This window comes from Mus musculus, chromosome 16, assembly GCF_000001635.26.
Source record: "Mus musculus strain C57BL/6J chromosome 16, GRCm38.p6 C57BL/6J".
NCBI classification, from domain to species: Eukaryota; Metazoa; Chordata; class Mammalia; order Rodentia; family Muridae; genus Mus; species Mus musculus.
Window position 1 is genome coordinate 4,090,357 of NC_000082.6, and position 16,221 is coordinate 4,106,577.

The following is a 16,221-nucleotide window of genomic DNA, read 5'->3' on the forward strand; positions in this document are numbered from 1 at the left end:
TCCTTTCCCCCTTGGTTGCAGGGCTGTTCCTGTGTTCTGCTGTGCTGTGCACCAGTGACTCCTAAAAGCTGGACCCCCATTCCACTTCCTCAAGTGATGCCACCACTGCTGTCCTTTATAAGCTCAGACAAATTGTTCTGGATCAGGCCACCTTTTTGCTCTGAGGCATGGTTTAGTCAGTGGATGGTTCTTGGTCACTTGGTCTCCACTACAGTACACCCCGTGTCAGGCACTGAGACCTGCTTGTTAAGGCCAGGTTGAACATGGCCCCTCTTCTCCAGCATCCTTCTGAACCAGTTTGCAGTAGACTAAGAAACCAAACTTTGGTGAGGACCAGTCAAGTTCCTGAGAAGGTGAAAGGATGATCAACCAGTGGGAGGAAGTTGGAAAATGGGGACAGTTTGAGAGCTCTTGGGAAGCACCAGGGACACAAACTTGTTTCATCTAGCCTGTGTTTTCTCTGATAAAGCTGTCTTTTTGAAGACATAACTCAGTGTGCCCAGTGCTTGGCATGTTGCTACCACTCAACAATCATGTGTGCACTGAGTATGCATGCTGACCTGATGCTTCAGGTGTTGCCACATGCTGCCAGCTCTCCTAGTACTGCTGGAGTCCAGTCTCAATCACAACCTTTGGGGACACTGCAGGCATCATTGCAGCCCACTCTTTGCTTCTCTCTTATCAAAGAAGGTTCCAGCTTCACATAAGACACTACTTAATTCATGACTTCTCATATGCTAAACATCCTCCACAGAATTAACTGTGCCCACCTACTGAATCTACAACCATAACCACTACATACTATGGTCAGCTCACACAGTGCCTTGTGATCTTCAATACAGCCCACTTCCTCCACTCCCCATAACTCACATGGAATCCCTATGTCACTGTTTCAAAAGCCACCCCAGACCTCCTGCTGTCTTCTTTACCCTAAACTCCTTTCTTCTTAGAGTTGCCCATCACCTGAAAACACACTAGGCAGCTATCTAGTCCCTTCCTAGTCCTCCCAGTGTAAGATACCTGTTGTAGCAGAATAAGCCTTGTTTAGTTCACTCTGTACTCCCTGGTACAGAGGGACAGCAAACAGTGAACAAATTGAGAAAGGGGGGATAAAAGGCAACACAAAATGAGCTGCCACAAGGTTTAGCACAAGGCCAGAAGATCAGTTGCAGTAACTTTCAGAACACTTGCAAGTAAATTCCACCTTCCTCCATGTACTTTTCTGGCTCCAATAAGACATTACTTCTCTCCTCTACTCTCCAGGTCTAACCACTAGGCCCCTAGGAAGTATCTCTTGTATAGAGACATCACATCTGCTTATCATTGTTGGTGATATTCTATGTATGTGAATGAGAACATCACCACAGAAATAGTATAGCAAGCGTATACTTCCAGCCTGCCACTCTGGTGGCACAGCTCTAGTAGGGGGCTATACCTCAGGAGTCTCACTCGCTGCAGTACTCTCTTCTTTTTTCCTTTCTTCTTCTTCTTGTTCTAGTTCCTTAATGCTTTCTTCCAACACATTAGGCCAGAAATCTCCTTCAAAATAGGGCAACTCCTTGGCACTCGTGAGCCTGTCTTCGTTCGCTTGTTTGAAGATGTCCTGGGAGGAGGCAGAACAGAGGTGGGGTGAGGTTCCTGGGGTGACTGCTTGAAAGGCCCACTGCTTTGACCAACTGTGCAGTTCATTCTGCAGTTTCACCAGATGCTTCCAGGCTCTTGCTTTCTATTTCTTGTAAGTGATCATAATGATAAAGCAGAGTGCCAGAAGAAAATACACAATGTATGTCAATCAGCTGTGACAAGCCCAGCGCCCTCCTTCAGCAGGATTACCTTATAGTCGTTAATGATCCTCTCTGCAAACGCCTTGTCCAGCATCTTCTTGTACCACTCCTGTAGTCGTTTTGGTTTGGGGATTTTCTGGTCAGGGGGGTGGCAATGAAAGATATAGTCATCTCCTTCACTTGGGGGACAGGCCCAAATATGTCCTGTCACATACCTACAGGATACATACGAAAAAAGCCAGACAGAAGTGTCAGTAAATTCAGATCTACTTTTGATGAACTGTAGCTTAAGAACTTAAGCAACTTAATGAACTTAAGGAACTAAAGAAAGGACAGTAGCCAGGCGTGGTGGTGCACGCCTTTGATCCCAGCACTCGGGAGGCAGAGGCAGGTGGATTTCTGAGTTCGAGGCCAGCCTGGTCTACAGAGTGAGTTCCAGGACAGCCAGGGCTACACAGAGAAACCCTGTCTTGAAAAACCAAAAACCAAAAAAAAAAAAAAAAAAAAAGAAAGGTCAGAAATAAATATGAAGACAGACAAAAATAAAAGACACAACCATAATGCTAGTGTAATTCTTATAAAATACTTGGGCTCCAAACCAGTATGTGAATGGGGGGGAGGGAGGGAGAGTGGAGGTGTTGTCTTCGTCACTTGCAAATTCAACCCTAGATTCAGTTCTGAGCACTTTGCTCTCAGAAATGCATGGAGCTGAGTTTGGCGGGACAGAGTTAAGGGATGTTTCCTTCTTACTTCCTCCTCCTGTGCACTGGAAAGGCAGCTCAGGAAGGTAATTCATGTCAAACAAATCTTAGCTACTCTGTGTAAGACGCTTAAGCAAACACTTTCAGGTTTGGGAAAATATGTATAAACAGAAACACTGTGTATTGAATCATGACTGCCAATTCTAACAGAAGACCAAAAAAGAGAAATGTGCAGACACAAAGTCGATGAATGGTTGTCTGCGAGCAGGGGCAGGACAGGCAGTAGCAGCAAGAGGGCACAGGGCTCTGTGTGGGAGTGAGGGTGCTTGGAGACTGACCAATGGGAATAGTTACACCAGTTACCAACAACACTAAAAACCATCGACTCCGAGACCTGAAACAGAGGCAAAAAGCATGATATGAAGATTATGCCTCAATAAAGTGGAAAAAAAAGGAAAAGCAAGCAAAAGCAGAGTAGACACTGTGCTCTGGACGCATGGGAACCTCAGCAAACTTCTGAACCAACCTTGATATGTTAGAATAAAACACATAAAACTCGATGAGAAAAACTTACTATTTCACAAAATAGACAAAAAATGTTTTTATTGATTCTGACTAATCCAGACTCACCCCAATTTCTTCACATACTCGAGATATCCGATGAGGATCTCATGGTAAACAGCTGTCCGGAGGCAGCGGGGCCGGAAGAAATGAATACTGTCCAGATAAGATATGTATACACGCCTGTGGAGGATAGAAAGCGGTGTCATTTTTATTTAACTTCAGGTGCCCCTCAAGATTGAACACAAATACCAACACCTAAAAACCCCCAGAAATCGGGTTTGATAGTAGTCACAGGCCATGTAACTGAAACAGAAGTAATATTCTGTTATCCAACAAAAGATATGGAAACTAACCCCCCTCCCCGGGGAGGGCAACTTAGGAAAATCCACTTTTTTTTCCCCACTCACCCAAAGTCCAGACTAAAACTAACTCTGGACTAGAGGCAGTTAGTTTGAGCAGGGCATCTAGCTGTTGCTACCCTAGCCCCCAAGTGACTATCTTTGGTAAGACAAAACAAGACTAAGGCCACACACACAAAAAGCATGCAACACTACTACCAGGACCCTTCCTCCCCTAAGAGTTTACTGGGACAAACAAACAAGCAAACAGCATCAGTAACAACACAACAAAACAAAAACTAACTGTATAAGTCAGTTAGCTATGGCTTTATCTTAATCTAGCACCAAAATATACAGCTTAAATAAACCTGAGCCTTGATCATACAAAATAGGGCTAAAAGACACATTCAGAAGTAAGATGGAAGACTACCTTGTATTTGGTGGGGGGCAATCAGAGCCGTATTCTTGCACATGCATCCCAAAAAAGCACACATCGACTCCATCGATCTCCTCAAAAGCAAAGAGTGCTTTGGTACGATATGGGAAAGATTCCGACATCTCTCCAGAATCCACAAACCTGAAACAAGCCAAAACCTGGTGTTTACAAGTGTTGTGTTCCAACTGCTCCTGAGCTAAGCCTGCTCTGTCAAAGAGCTCAAGGCTTGGCAACCTCCTGCAACAACAGCCATAGCAGTTTCAGGGCTGTATGGTAGCTCTTCCTAGTCCTGTTTCTTAGGGAAGGGAGGGACATCTCTGCTAATAAACTGGGATTCAGAAAAGAAAGTCACATGCTAGCTGCCACAAAGCTTCTGTATAAAGACGTCACACTTGAGTCCTCCAAAGACAGGGTAGGGTCTAGTCACAGTTTAGGACAGGAAGAAAGAACACAAACCTTGACTTCATTCCCGGCTTGACCTCCACAGTCTTGTCTGAGCTGGCCACCACTCTGACAAAAACCTCCCCAGCTTCAGGGTGATTCTGGCGCCGCAAAAACTTATTCACTCTGTCTTCTAAGTGGTTTCCCAATCGTGTGGTCTGCAGCCCTAAAAGAGTTTTGAATGAATAAGATTAGGCAGAGCTGTTGAGACTATTTCACCTTTGCTACTTTCAAGGACTAACAGTTGTTTTGTAAGAACATAAGAGTGCCATCCTGTGACATTAGTGTCTTATGAAGGAAAAGCAGATGTAGGGTTTAGGTAATTGTCAGCTTCTCTGTCCATTTCTAACAGTAAGCGACAAAATGCCACAAAGATGGCCAGAACCTGACACAGCTGAGGACACTGCGGATTCACGCCCTTTGCCTCAAGTCCCGGGCACCTCAGCAGAAGCTGGTGGGACAGGCCCTGCCCTGGACCTATGCTGAGCACAAGTCTTCTGTGTGGAGGGTGAACGATCTCACAGATGCTAACAGGCAGATTACCTATGACTCCAGAACTAACTTGAAGAACTCTAACAACAACAAGGAGCATGATACACCCTTGGCCTAGTCAATGGCTGAGCTCCCTTCTACCTAGGCTCACTTAAAATGGAGTCTAAAATGGAGCTTAGGACTCCAGGGCAGTAATCCAGCATTACACAAGGACTGCTTACTGCCTTCAGGACTGAGTGGCTATTCTGACAAGCACAGATATAGGCCCAAAGGACCTCACAAGATCACCATTCTTGCTGAAATCCTTGAAGGAAAACTCTCTCCATTCTCACCCATACACTGTAAGACTGCAAGCCTTGTCCCTACAGGAGACAGCTTGCAGCTCAAAACCAAAAACAGCTCCCAAAAGCCTGTGACAACATCCTTCCTGGATAGGGCTCTTGGTTCTGTTTCTTAGGGAAGGGAGGGACATCTCTGCTAATAAACTTGAGAAGGATCTGGCAACAAATGTTCTCTCAGTATTTCTGAAATCTACTTTCTAAGCTTTCTTTTTTTTAAAATTTATTTTATTTATTATATGTAAGTACACATAGCTGTCTTCAGACACTCCAGAAGGAGTCAGATCTCATTACAGATGGTTGTGAGCCACCATGTGGTTGCTGGGATTTGAACTCAGGACCTTTGGAAGAGCAGTCGGCGCTCTTAACCGCTGAGCCATCTCAGCAGCCCCCCTTTCTAAGCTTTCTTAATTGTCATTGAAAGCATGAGCTGATCATAAATGCATCAAGCTGAATGACTCCAATGAAAAAAATGTACAAAGCACTAGGAGAAATTTACACATGAGAGCTGCTGACCACTCCCTCACATTGAGATGTTACAAAAAAAGAAAGGAGACTTTAAAGAAGTTCCAAGTACACAATCCAGGAAACAGAAGTCTTCAGTAAACTTACTCTTAGCACTGAATTTGTTTTCTTTCCGAGGTCTGCCAGTTTTCTTCAAACAGTTGTCACACACAAAACTGCACAACAAATAATGGGTGTGATCAGATTATACTCAACAGTGTATGTTGCCAAATCAGTAAAATGTAGCACTGAAATACTTTGTTGGCAGTTGAAATCACATCATTGTGAAAAGAGTGAGGAGACAGACTGGCTTGGAGTCTGCAATTTGTACAGCAGGCAAATACAAGACTTAAATTTAGAACCAACTGCCACCTCCCTTAATTGCTGAATACTTGCTGAGAAGGAACAAGACTACAGTACAGCCACCGCCCCCATGACTTGTGTACAGCTGCTCCCCCTTCCCAGATATTACAACAAACCACGCACCCTGAAGGCCAAATGATGTCATAGTGTAGAACACAAATCTGATGCATCTTCCGGCCACACTCTTTGCAGTCAACAAAACTAGAGACAAGAAAACCAAATTATACACCAGGAGCCACAAAGCCACAGTCTCCAAAAGGAGCTCGTATGTATGGCACACACTGTTGTCTGAAGCTGTTGTTAGGAGCTCTGACATCATGCATGTGCTGAGTAACCCATATGTGTTTTTTTTTTTTTTTTAAGATTTATTTATTGATTATATGTAAGTACACTGTAGCTGTCTTCAGACACTCCAGAAGAGGGCGTCAGATCTTGTTACAGATGGTTGTGAGCCACCATGTGGTTGCTGGGATTTGAACTCTAGACCTTTGGAAGAACAGTCGGGTGCTCTTACCCACTGAGCCATCTCACCAGCCCCAAGACCTATTCTTTCTCTAGGTAAATTTCAAGTACCTAAATGGGCTTAAAAACCAGAAAAATATTTTCAGTGTTATAAATATATGCTTCTAATTTTCAGACCCCCACCCACCCACCCAAAAGCTACAGAAAGAAAAGTAGCTAGATGATAGCAGCTCTTGTCAGTCTGAAGCACAGGAAACATCTGCTCTGAGTTGGTGACAGAAGGCATTGTCTCCTGGTACCATTTATACAATTTAGCTACAATCACCTCCAAGAGCATTCTTATCACTCAAGAGCAGACTCCAATAGGAACCCTCAACACCAAGCCATCCAGGGTCAAACCTTTTGCTATTTAGTTTACTGTCTCACTGCTACTGAAATCCACATTGCAGGAAGATTTAGGGTACCAGAAAGCATCCCAGTTTCCTTGAGCCAAGCTCTTTTTAATGCCTAGTTTCTTCTTGTCCCTTCATCCTGACACACACCTGCTATATAACCATCTAGCTATGGTGTGTCCTGCTGCTGTTCTCTTTAGAAAGAGGACCCACATGGAACACTGTGGGACAGTGGCAGCATTACTTGGTTGTGACATTTCCCCTCCCCATACACTACTTGGTCATTCATGGTCTTCACTCCACCAACCAAGTGCATTACCAGTTTCTGAAGTGAGCTTGGTTGGCCTCTCTTGCTTCACCCTATTTCTACAGCTAGCCCATTCAATTCTTCCTGCCATTGTCAGGAAAAGAAATACCAAAACAGTTGTGCCTGTGACAATTCCCTCCATGACACTCCACTTACTATGAGCCTTCTACCTCACAGTATTGCTTCTTCTACCTCCAACAGGTCCAGCTTTAGTTGAGCTCTGGCTTCTTGCCTAGGTTGCATCTGAATCTCCCCAGGAGTTCCTAGAGACCGGAGACTGAAACCTTATGCTTCATGTTTCCCACACAATCCCATTCAAATGGTCTAGGGATCTCAGTTGGGGCCTCTCTTCTTCCCTCCCTCTCTTTCTGTAGAAACAGGATCTTGGCCATCCTGCCCCAGCTTCTCAACTGTTGAGAGTACAGGGGAGTACCACCATACCCTGCTTTAGAGGTGGTCTTTCTACACTGCAATCAAAGCTGCTCCTCAAAACATGTGGTTAAATTCATTAAGTGCCCCCATCACCACATCCCATGAGAGTAGATCTTTACACTCAGGCTTGACTGGCCAATCAATTCTGCGGCATGTATGTTTTGAGTATCTTGTTTCTTTCCTCCCTTTATGTTAAGAATATTATGCCCTTCTCTTAGTGGACTCCAACCAAGAGAGGTCAACCAAGCTCACTTCAGAAACTGGTGATGCACTTGGTTGATGGAGTGAAGACCATGAATGACCAAGTAGTGTATGGGGAGGAGACCTCATCATGACTTTAGCTGGTTGTCACAACCAAGTAATGCCGCCACTGTCCCACAGTGTTCCATGTGGGTCCTCTTTCTAATCACGGACTCCAGGAGACCAACCCCAATGGTGACACTGCTGTGCCAACACTAAATTAAAAGTCTTCACCTATGGAACCAAGGACACTGTGCCTCTTGCTGCCTGCATTCATCTGTTGCTACAAAAAGAAACTTAAAACCCACACAAAAAGGGCTGGAGAGATGATTCAGGGGTGAAGAACACTGGACCCAAGTTCACCTCCTCCCAATAAACATAGCCAGCTGTAACTCTGATACCCCATTTTCGCCACCAAGGGCACCAGGCACACATGTCCTGTATATAGATACATTTAAGCAAACGATACATATAAAATACATCATTAACATGGGGGTGGTAGATAGGCTTGGGGGATGACAACAACATGACAACATAACACGGTGACTCAGAAACAAAACTGAATTTTCACTAAAGGTCCAAGTGTGTGTCGTGGGAACTCCACACACACCAGCATTCATTATATAGTTATATATAATTCTGTCCCTAGGTATCAGATAGGATGGAGGAAGTAACCTTCCTGAAGGAAATGCAGCGTGGATGGAGAGTCAGCATATTCCATTATAGCAATTGACCTCTCTGGATCTGGGAGATTTGGGGCCAAGAGAACAAAGTAATTACTGCTAGGTTCAGATCTGTCCTGAGCTATAAAAGCCATTTCTGCTCCCTTTCTGCAGCTTTAGGTTTTATTCTAAGTCACATACAAAAACTTTCTAAGTTGGACATATGAATGATATAGTATAGTACATGGTATCTGACACTTGTACACACCATGTACAATTTGTGGACATCAACATTTGCAAATGAAGCCATGCTCCTGAGTGAAGACAGTGGCACAAGACAGATTTTTAGATGGTGGACCCAAGATGTTTTCATTTTGGAATTTCTCTGGGATGATATTAGCACTTCAAGTTACTGCCTCTGTTTGTTACAGAGTAACCCTGAGCAGTCCTTAAAGATGCCTATGACCAGACTCTTGGGATGTCCAAAAAGAACTAAAACACCCACATAATCTTATCACTATTAAAATCCAGCAATAGGAGAATATGTTAGAGAAATCTACTTTGAATTTTAGATAACTTCCCAAAAGAAACCCCACTTTTATTATCCCATAATCTAATCACAGGTAATAACTTTCCTCATCTAAGATTCAAGGTAAAAAAAAAAGCCAGGTAGAGTAATGCAGACTTTTAATCCCATCACTCTTCAAGGTAAAGGCAATTTAGGATAACCAGAGACACAAAGAGGGAACCTATCTCAAAAACAAAGAAAAGAAAGAATAGAAAAACAAACAACAAAAGGTAGGTGTGTGTGTGTGTGTGTGTGTGTGTGTGTGTGTGTGTGTGTGTGTGTGTGTATACTCACGGTTCAGGATCTAAGGTATCATTTTTCTTCTTTTCAAATTGATCCTTGGAAATTGTCCTTATTTAAAAGAAAAAGAAAAATCTTTATTGACTCACATATATTTCTATACAAACTTTTTTTTTCCTAAAAATATGTTTCAAAAAACTATTAGCTTTACTCTAAAATTTAATTAAGACTCATCAGAATATGATGGCAAAATTGTGTTGAGATTTAAACATGTTTATTTTCATCAAGTTCATATGGTGCTAAGTTGAACTAAGACCACAGTGGAATGGCAACATACCCTCAATGCAAGGTGAGCATCCACTGAGGATATCCCATTTTGGAAGGGTGGATTATTTGGGTTTCAATTGAGTGTATGTGAACTACTTCTGTTGTATGCAATTATATAACTTTTTTTTTTTTGATGGTTGTTTCTTGAGGAAAAAAAAGGAGTACTTACGTGTGTGTGTGTGTGTGTGTGTGTGTGTGTGTACATGTATGCCACAGTGCTTGTGTGGAGATCAGGGAACAGTTTTGTCAAGTTGTTGGTTCTCTCCTTCCACCTTCATGTAGGTACAGGGATAAATTTCAGGTTGCCAGGCTTGCAAGGAAAGTACCTGTACCTATCAATTCATCGCACTGCCCCCTTTCTGCAGCTTTAGGTTTTATTCTAAGTCACATACAAAAACTTTCTAAGTTGGACATATGAATAGTATAGTACATGGTATCTGACACTTGTGCACACTGTGTACTCTTAAGTTAGACTAAACATACTAACCATCTCCAATACTTGGGGGAGGTGTGCAGAAAAACATTCAAACTCCTTCCTTGTAGGCTTTCTGAAATGTACAACACATAACTGCTATCTACAGTCACCATACTGTTCAAGAGGACTCCATAGCTTTTGCCAGTATCTAAGTGAACCTTAGCACTTATTGATCAGCCTTCTCCCATTCCTACCACCACCAATTCAATGATTAACTCCAATTAGACCAAAGAAATAAGATGACAAGGGTAACAGATTATTTCTGGAGCATAGATTTCCTGCTTTTTGAGACATAGTAACTCTGGAGCCAGACGTCCAACATGGACGATTAGGGAACTTAGTAGTAGAAAAAGAGAAACATAAAATGCCCAGCAGGCTAAAGGCAGATGTGCAGGCCAGCAGGCCTTTGGGTATTTCACAAAAGTCAAGTACACACTGTGGTTCTCAATTCTCTTGTTATGGTTTGGTTACACTGACACTCAAAAAGAACATTATCATAAGGTAAGCAGAGAAATGTAGGAATGAGTTAACATACATGCTGGATGCACCGACGTAGCAGACTCAGACCACCAGCAAGGCATGAGATATATATATATATATATATATATATATATTTTTTTTTTTACATTTACTAGAAAATGTGAATAGGGAATTTGAATCTAACCTGCATTAGCTCAGTTGCTTAAAAAGACCATAGGTTTAAAAGGTTCAGTATAACACCAAAAGTTTGGGTTTTTTTTTTTTTAAAGGTGGTGGTGGTGATATGTATATAATTTATTTTCTGTGAATAAGGCTGCCTGGCTTCTTAGATATAACTTGAGGTTGAACATTTTTTCAAGCAAAGGTTACCCATCACCCTGAAAAAAATCTATTTGTCAGTGAGATATATGAAGGTCAAGGACTAACTGAACTAATCCTGCCTCGAATGGAACAAGATGGAGAATCAGTGTTGCTGTTTGGCTGACACCTACACCTTGAAGTACAAGTATCTGTGTTCATGCAACCAGTTTATATTTAATGTGGGTATAGTCAATGTGAAGAAAAAGAAAACACAAATTGTACAAAACTCAAAATGGTACATTCTAGCTTCTTCTTTAGTCATGAACATAAGGAAGGATGACAAGATCATACTTACGTCTGAGGTTGGGAAGGGTCGTCACCCAGGGTCACATTCTCGCCCTGGATCTCTGTGAAACACTTCTCACAGAAATGATACCTGTCAGCAAGAAGGCCATACTTGGGTGAACTGGTCCATCACAACATACAGCCACCCAAGCAACGAAGCCACCAATCAGAGCAGGGCAGAGCACCACGACGAAGGGGGGGCGTTGTTGGTTGATTGATGGGTCAGTGAGGACAATGGAAGGAACAGGGGCAGGTGGGGAAGGGCAGAATTAGAGAACAGGGAAGGGGACAAATAGCACAGACACAGAGGTAAGACGCAAACACCAGACAACACAGAGCAGAAAGCCAAGGCAAAGCATTGATTAGCATTCGGTCTCATTGCACGCATCATAGGCCATCATCACTAACAACGACAGGTTTGATCCGGCTCCAAAATGCAAATGCTTTCAAGAAGTGAATACTAGGATTGCATGGAGCCTAAATTTAGAAATCTGAATTTTGTTATAAAAATCAAATATTGAGCCAGGGTTTAAAATAGAAAATTTTTCTTTCAACAACAGGATGATAAAAAAGCCTTTAAAAAGCAAGTTAAACTGGAATAGCTTTAGTTTTCAAAATGGAAATTTTATGCTTGACAGCATCAGAAGTTTTATTTCCAGTATTAAGCCAGATCTTTCAATGTGTGACAATGTTGAGCACCCAGAACCATTTTTTGTAGTTGTTATTTTTCTTATATCAATCACTGAGTTAATAATTATGTTACAATACAAATGAAACCAAATCCATATTCTAGACAAACACTTAACAGAAATGCAGTCAGGGTCAAAGACTTTCCAGCCATTTATTAATAAAGATATACAGAGAAAAACTGTGATATATTGTATAAACAATACAATATATACAAACCCACAAACAATTTTGAAATGTTTTGATTCATTTCTAAGCTTTGATATGAATGTTGGTACTGGGACCAATCATTCATCTTGAGATAATGGCGAATGACTGTTCTGACTTGGTAACAACCCAAGTTAAGCAAATTTAGAGAGTTAATCTTTAAATAGCACAATCTGCATTTGAAAAATTCTCCATCATCCCAATTTCTTATATGATAATAATATAGAGCCTGGGCTCATGCTGGTAAGTGAATACAATTAAAAATAAAGACTATTAAATGTTTGGAAAGGACATGAATGAGAAGTTAACAAAAAGCAGGTGGATTCTCCATAAAACAAGATGAGCACACAAAAATACTATAAAATAAACAAGCTGAGTGGAGGTAAATTACACAGGAAAAAGATGAGCATAAGCTAGCAGCAGCAGTACAATCAAATGCAGGGTTAGCTCAAAACTACTACATCTACAAGGTGCCAAGGAGGATTAGTATTAGAGACACTGATGAGACTTAAGAGTGCTGAGCTGAGCCCCAGTGCAGAGTGAGATGCAGTAACTGTGCTCACTCAATGCCTCATTCACCACTCACCGGCATGCTCATACACTCCTTTAACCACTCACTCAGCTATAGAATGAGCCATGAGGAGAGGCCCCCACAAGTCCCAGTTTTCATTGTCATTAGAGAATAGAGCATTTTGTCTACAGACTTCACTAACATGCAGCCAATTTAAAACATAAAGCTTCACTCAGAGTAGTCATATCTCAAAGTTATCCAATTTTTCATTCTGTTGATAAACAGGGCAGATTCATTACAGATAACTGGGCAATAATAATTTCTTGGTCAGGACACGATTAAAAATTGAGTAGGAACAGACAGATAGCAGTTTTGTAAATTTTTAAATAAACCATAGTATTGTCTGTGTCATTTACTATTTTGTAAATATTCTTACAGATCCTCAAGAAAACCCTCCACATACAGCAGGACATGGTACAGAGCAGACATTCCCTCAAGCCAAGAATTGCACTGTTAAAAACAAAGCAATCCATTCATTCTATAAGCAAACGTCCTACTGTGGTCCAGCAAGGACTCAGCAGTGTGGAATGAAACCACCAGAGTCACAACTGAGTCTCAAGTTTAAAAACCTGGAAAAATAGCTATTTTAGTCAGTCATTAAAACCTAGCAACATCCAGGACACAAGAATACGAACCCATCATTTCCCAGTGGTGGAAACTAATGCAGAAAGAGGCACTGATGACTGAGAGTCAAAGCTCTAAGAGCGGCCAAGGAAACCTAAGCTCTCTAAGGTATGTGACCAAGTCTCACTCCTGAGAATCTCAAGATCACAACATTTAAGGGATGGTGTTAAGAATCTTGCATCTGTCCCAAAGCACTAGCAGTGAAATTACAGATAATCAAGCCTGTTCATTAAGGTGAGAAGGCAGCCCATGACCTCACTTTATCAAGCTTCACTGAGAGGAGGACAGTGCAGAACAGGCATCTTTCTAAAGACCAGGAAAGAAGTCTGGTCTTGGATAACAGATGCCAACGCAGACTGCCGTATTTTGACAGTTTACACTTGATTCTCCCTAAAACTAAAGGTTCAGAGGTTCACTTTTAACCACTAATAGTCTGGATAACATTTTGTCTGGTGTGAAGGAAGTAGTGTGATGATATGGAAACACCAAGGAGAAATATTTCATGTAATCCAATGATAATGCAAAATCTGGGTTGCTAAGTTGGCACATGTAAACTATATGATTTAGCTGTGAGGGTAGCTCAATGTATGACTTTTTCAAATGCAGACTGTTTAAAGAACTCTATCAGTATTTAGTGATCTATAGCTAATTTCCACATTATCTTCAGATAATTATTAGAAAAGCTGTAAGTTTGCTAAAAGTAACTTCCTTTCAAATTTTAAAAGGGTAGAAACAAGTGAAAATGTAACCATACACTAGCATAAACATTAAGAATTTCACTTGTTTAAATGGCAAGTAGAATGTTTTACTGATTTAAGTGTCTAAAACTTTAGCACAAGTGACAAAAACAGTTATTTTTTGGAACACAACAGTGTTCACAGTTTATTTGAAAAAAATTAAAAGCAATTAGTTAGAACGTTCATCACAAAACTTGGCCACTCCTTTCTTAGAATTATGTAGTATTAATTTATATTCTTCATTCTAAGAACACAGAAGGAATGGTAAAAGCTTTTGAAATGTATCAAATACAGGATACGACTCCTATATTTTCATTTAAGAAAAATATATCACCTTTGTTCAGTAAAAGAGTTTTACACAAAAATAAAAGTGGGCGTTCTAAGACTTACAGAATCATTCTGGTGTTTGTCCTTTCCCACTGAACTTTTCCTGATCATAGCTATCAGTTCAATTAACCTTTAATTATACTCAGTGGACTGGGCTCAGGCCTGTGTAAGTCATCAGGAGCAGCATCTGCTAAGCTCAGTCACAGTCAAGCAATGCAAGAGCCCAAACATGTACAGAAAGTGGGTAGCTTCTTGTCTTCTTTCTAGATCAAAATTATGCTAGCTAAAAAAGTATCAGGCACAGTATTTTTCAGGGCATAATTAATACTAATCCATACAATCTTGTAACTCTAAAGCCGGGTGTTATGGTCTTTGCCTGTAATCCTAGCACTCAGGAGACTGAGGCCATCTGCAGCTACAGTGATACCCTGTCTCAACAAAACAAAACAAAACAAAACAAAACAAAACAAAACAAAACAAAACACAACTTTATACAGATCACAATGGTCTTCAAAGTACATTCCATTGTACTCCTATGTACTGTTCCATTGAAGATAGGACATGAGCCTGTTAGGGAAGATGCTATTGAGCCTGTATCTTGGACAAGGTTAAATTTGATACTTCATGAGATAAGCGTGCTAAGAGGGGACAGAACTCCTGTATAATAATACACGGTCACTGTGGGAGAATCCCATTATGGGGGTTATGGTATTCTTTTCAATTTTGTCTTAAAATGTTTCTACTGAAAGACTGAGGGTGGCACTGCATGAGCAACGTCCTGGATCCTATTCATAGCACTAAACCCACCCCCCACCACAGACCACAAGATAAAACAAGATCTTCACCACCCTACCCCTCAACATTGGATTTAAGAGGGGGAGTGTTTTGATAGAATCCCAGCTATATGTTGAGTATTCAGCAGCACAGTTTGTTCACACTGCACTTCTAATAGAGATGACCCTAAGTCAGGAGGGAGAACAGCAGACTGGTCAGTCATACAAGGCTTAAGAGTCTTCCTTTAAAAAATTTTTAATTTATTTGTGTGTCCATATGTGCATTGGAGATCTGAGGGCAACTTAAGGGAGTTAGTAGTCTCCTTCTACCACGGAAGAGTGGAGACTAAACTCTGCTTGGTCATCAAACTTGACAACAAATGCTCTAACAACATCAACTTCTTTTCTGGGGGAAAACATTTGCATAGGAGCCATCATGGAAATAGTTATATGTTCTTTGATAATTATAAGCATTGCTCTCCCTCTGTCTTCTGCACCCACCCACCCCCACCCCCGTTCATGGCCGGCTCTACTACTCTACTTACTTTCTTTGTCTCTGCTACCCTCTCAACTCCCCTCCCCAGGCCATGAAGAAACTCTATACTAAGAAAGAAAAGAAGAGAAGAGAAGAGAAGAGAAGAGAAGAGAAGAGAAGAGAAGAGAAGAGAAGAGAGATAATGAGCGTAACTCAAAAGACACTTCAAAATTTCAAACTTGTCAGGCCTATATACATACTCTGAACAAATAGAACAGCCTGCTTTTTTTTTTTATTATGGCCCAAATTTAAAAAAAAAAGGGATAAATATCCACAGCAGTAAACCCTGCTACAATGCTTAAGCCTAAGACAGTGAACACACATGAAGCTCCCTCTTGATCACAGAGAGGTTCTCATTTCTAGCTCAACAGTGCTGACTTCAGTGTTAAGTCATAACTTAGGCTTCAGCCATGAAGGTCTCCTAAAAGAACTGACGGAAAGGAATTTAATTTCAACTTCATCTTAGCAAAAAACCAGGTTAAGTGAGTAGAAATTTAATTTTCAAAATAAGATCCAAACTACAGAGTTATGTGTGGATTATTATTATTATTTCACTGTTCCCTGAGAAA

The 16,221-nt window shown here is 41.2% G+C and overlaps 1 protein-coding gene across 5 annotated transcripts in view; it reads right to left on the minus strand.

Moving 5' to 3' along the window:
• Crebbp (CREB binding protein) overlaps positions 1-16,221 on the minus strand; it is a 132,624-nt gene that overhangs the window by 9,023 nt on the left and 107,380 nt on the right. For 3 of the 5 annotated variants that reach the window (XM_006521753.4, XM_006521751.4, XM_006521752.3), the window contains 9 exons: positions 11,202-11,312; positions 9,319-9,375; positions 6,085-6,162; positions 5,707-5,774; positions 4,280-4,430; positions 3,818-3,964; positions 3,116-3,229; positions 1,834-1,999; positions 1,436-1,603 (listed from right to left, as the gene is read on the minus strand). In XM_006521753.4, coding sequence (XP_006521816.1) covers positions 1,436-1,603; positions 1,834-1,999; positions 3,116-3,229; positions 3,818-3,964; positions 4,280-4,430; positions 5,707-5,774; positions 6,085-6,162; positions 9,319-9,375; positions 11,202-11,312 — 1,060 coding nt within the window. The remainder of the gene's footprint in view (positions 1-1,435; positions 1,604-1,833; positions 2,000-3,115; positions 3,230-3,817; positions 3,965-4,279; positions 4,431-5,706; positions 5,775-6,084; positions 6,163-9,318; positions 9,376-11,201; positions 11,313-16,221) is intronic. The other 2 variants (XM_006521754.4, NM_001025432.1) reach the window with 1 other exon arrangement.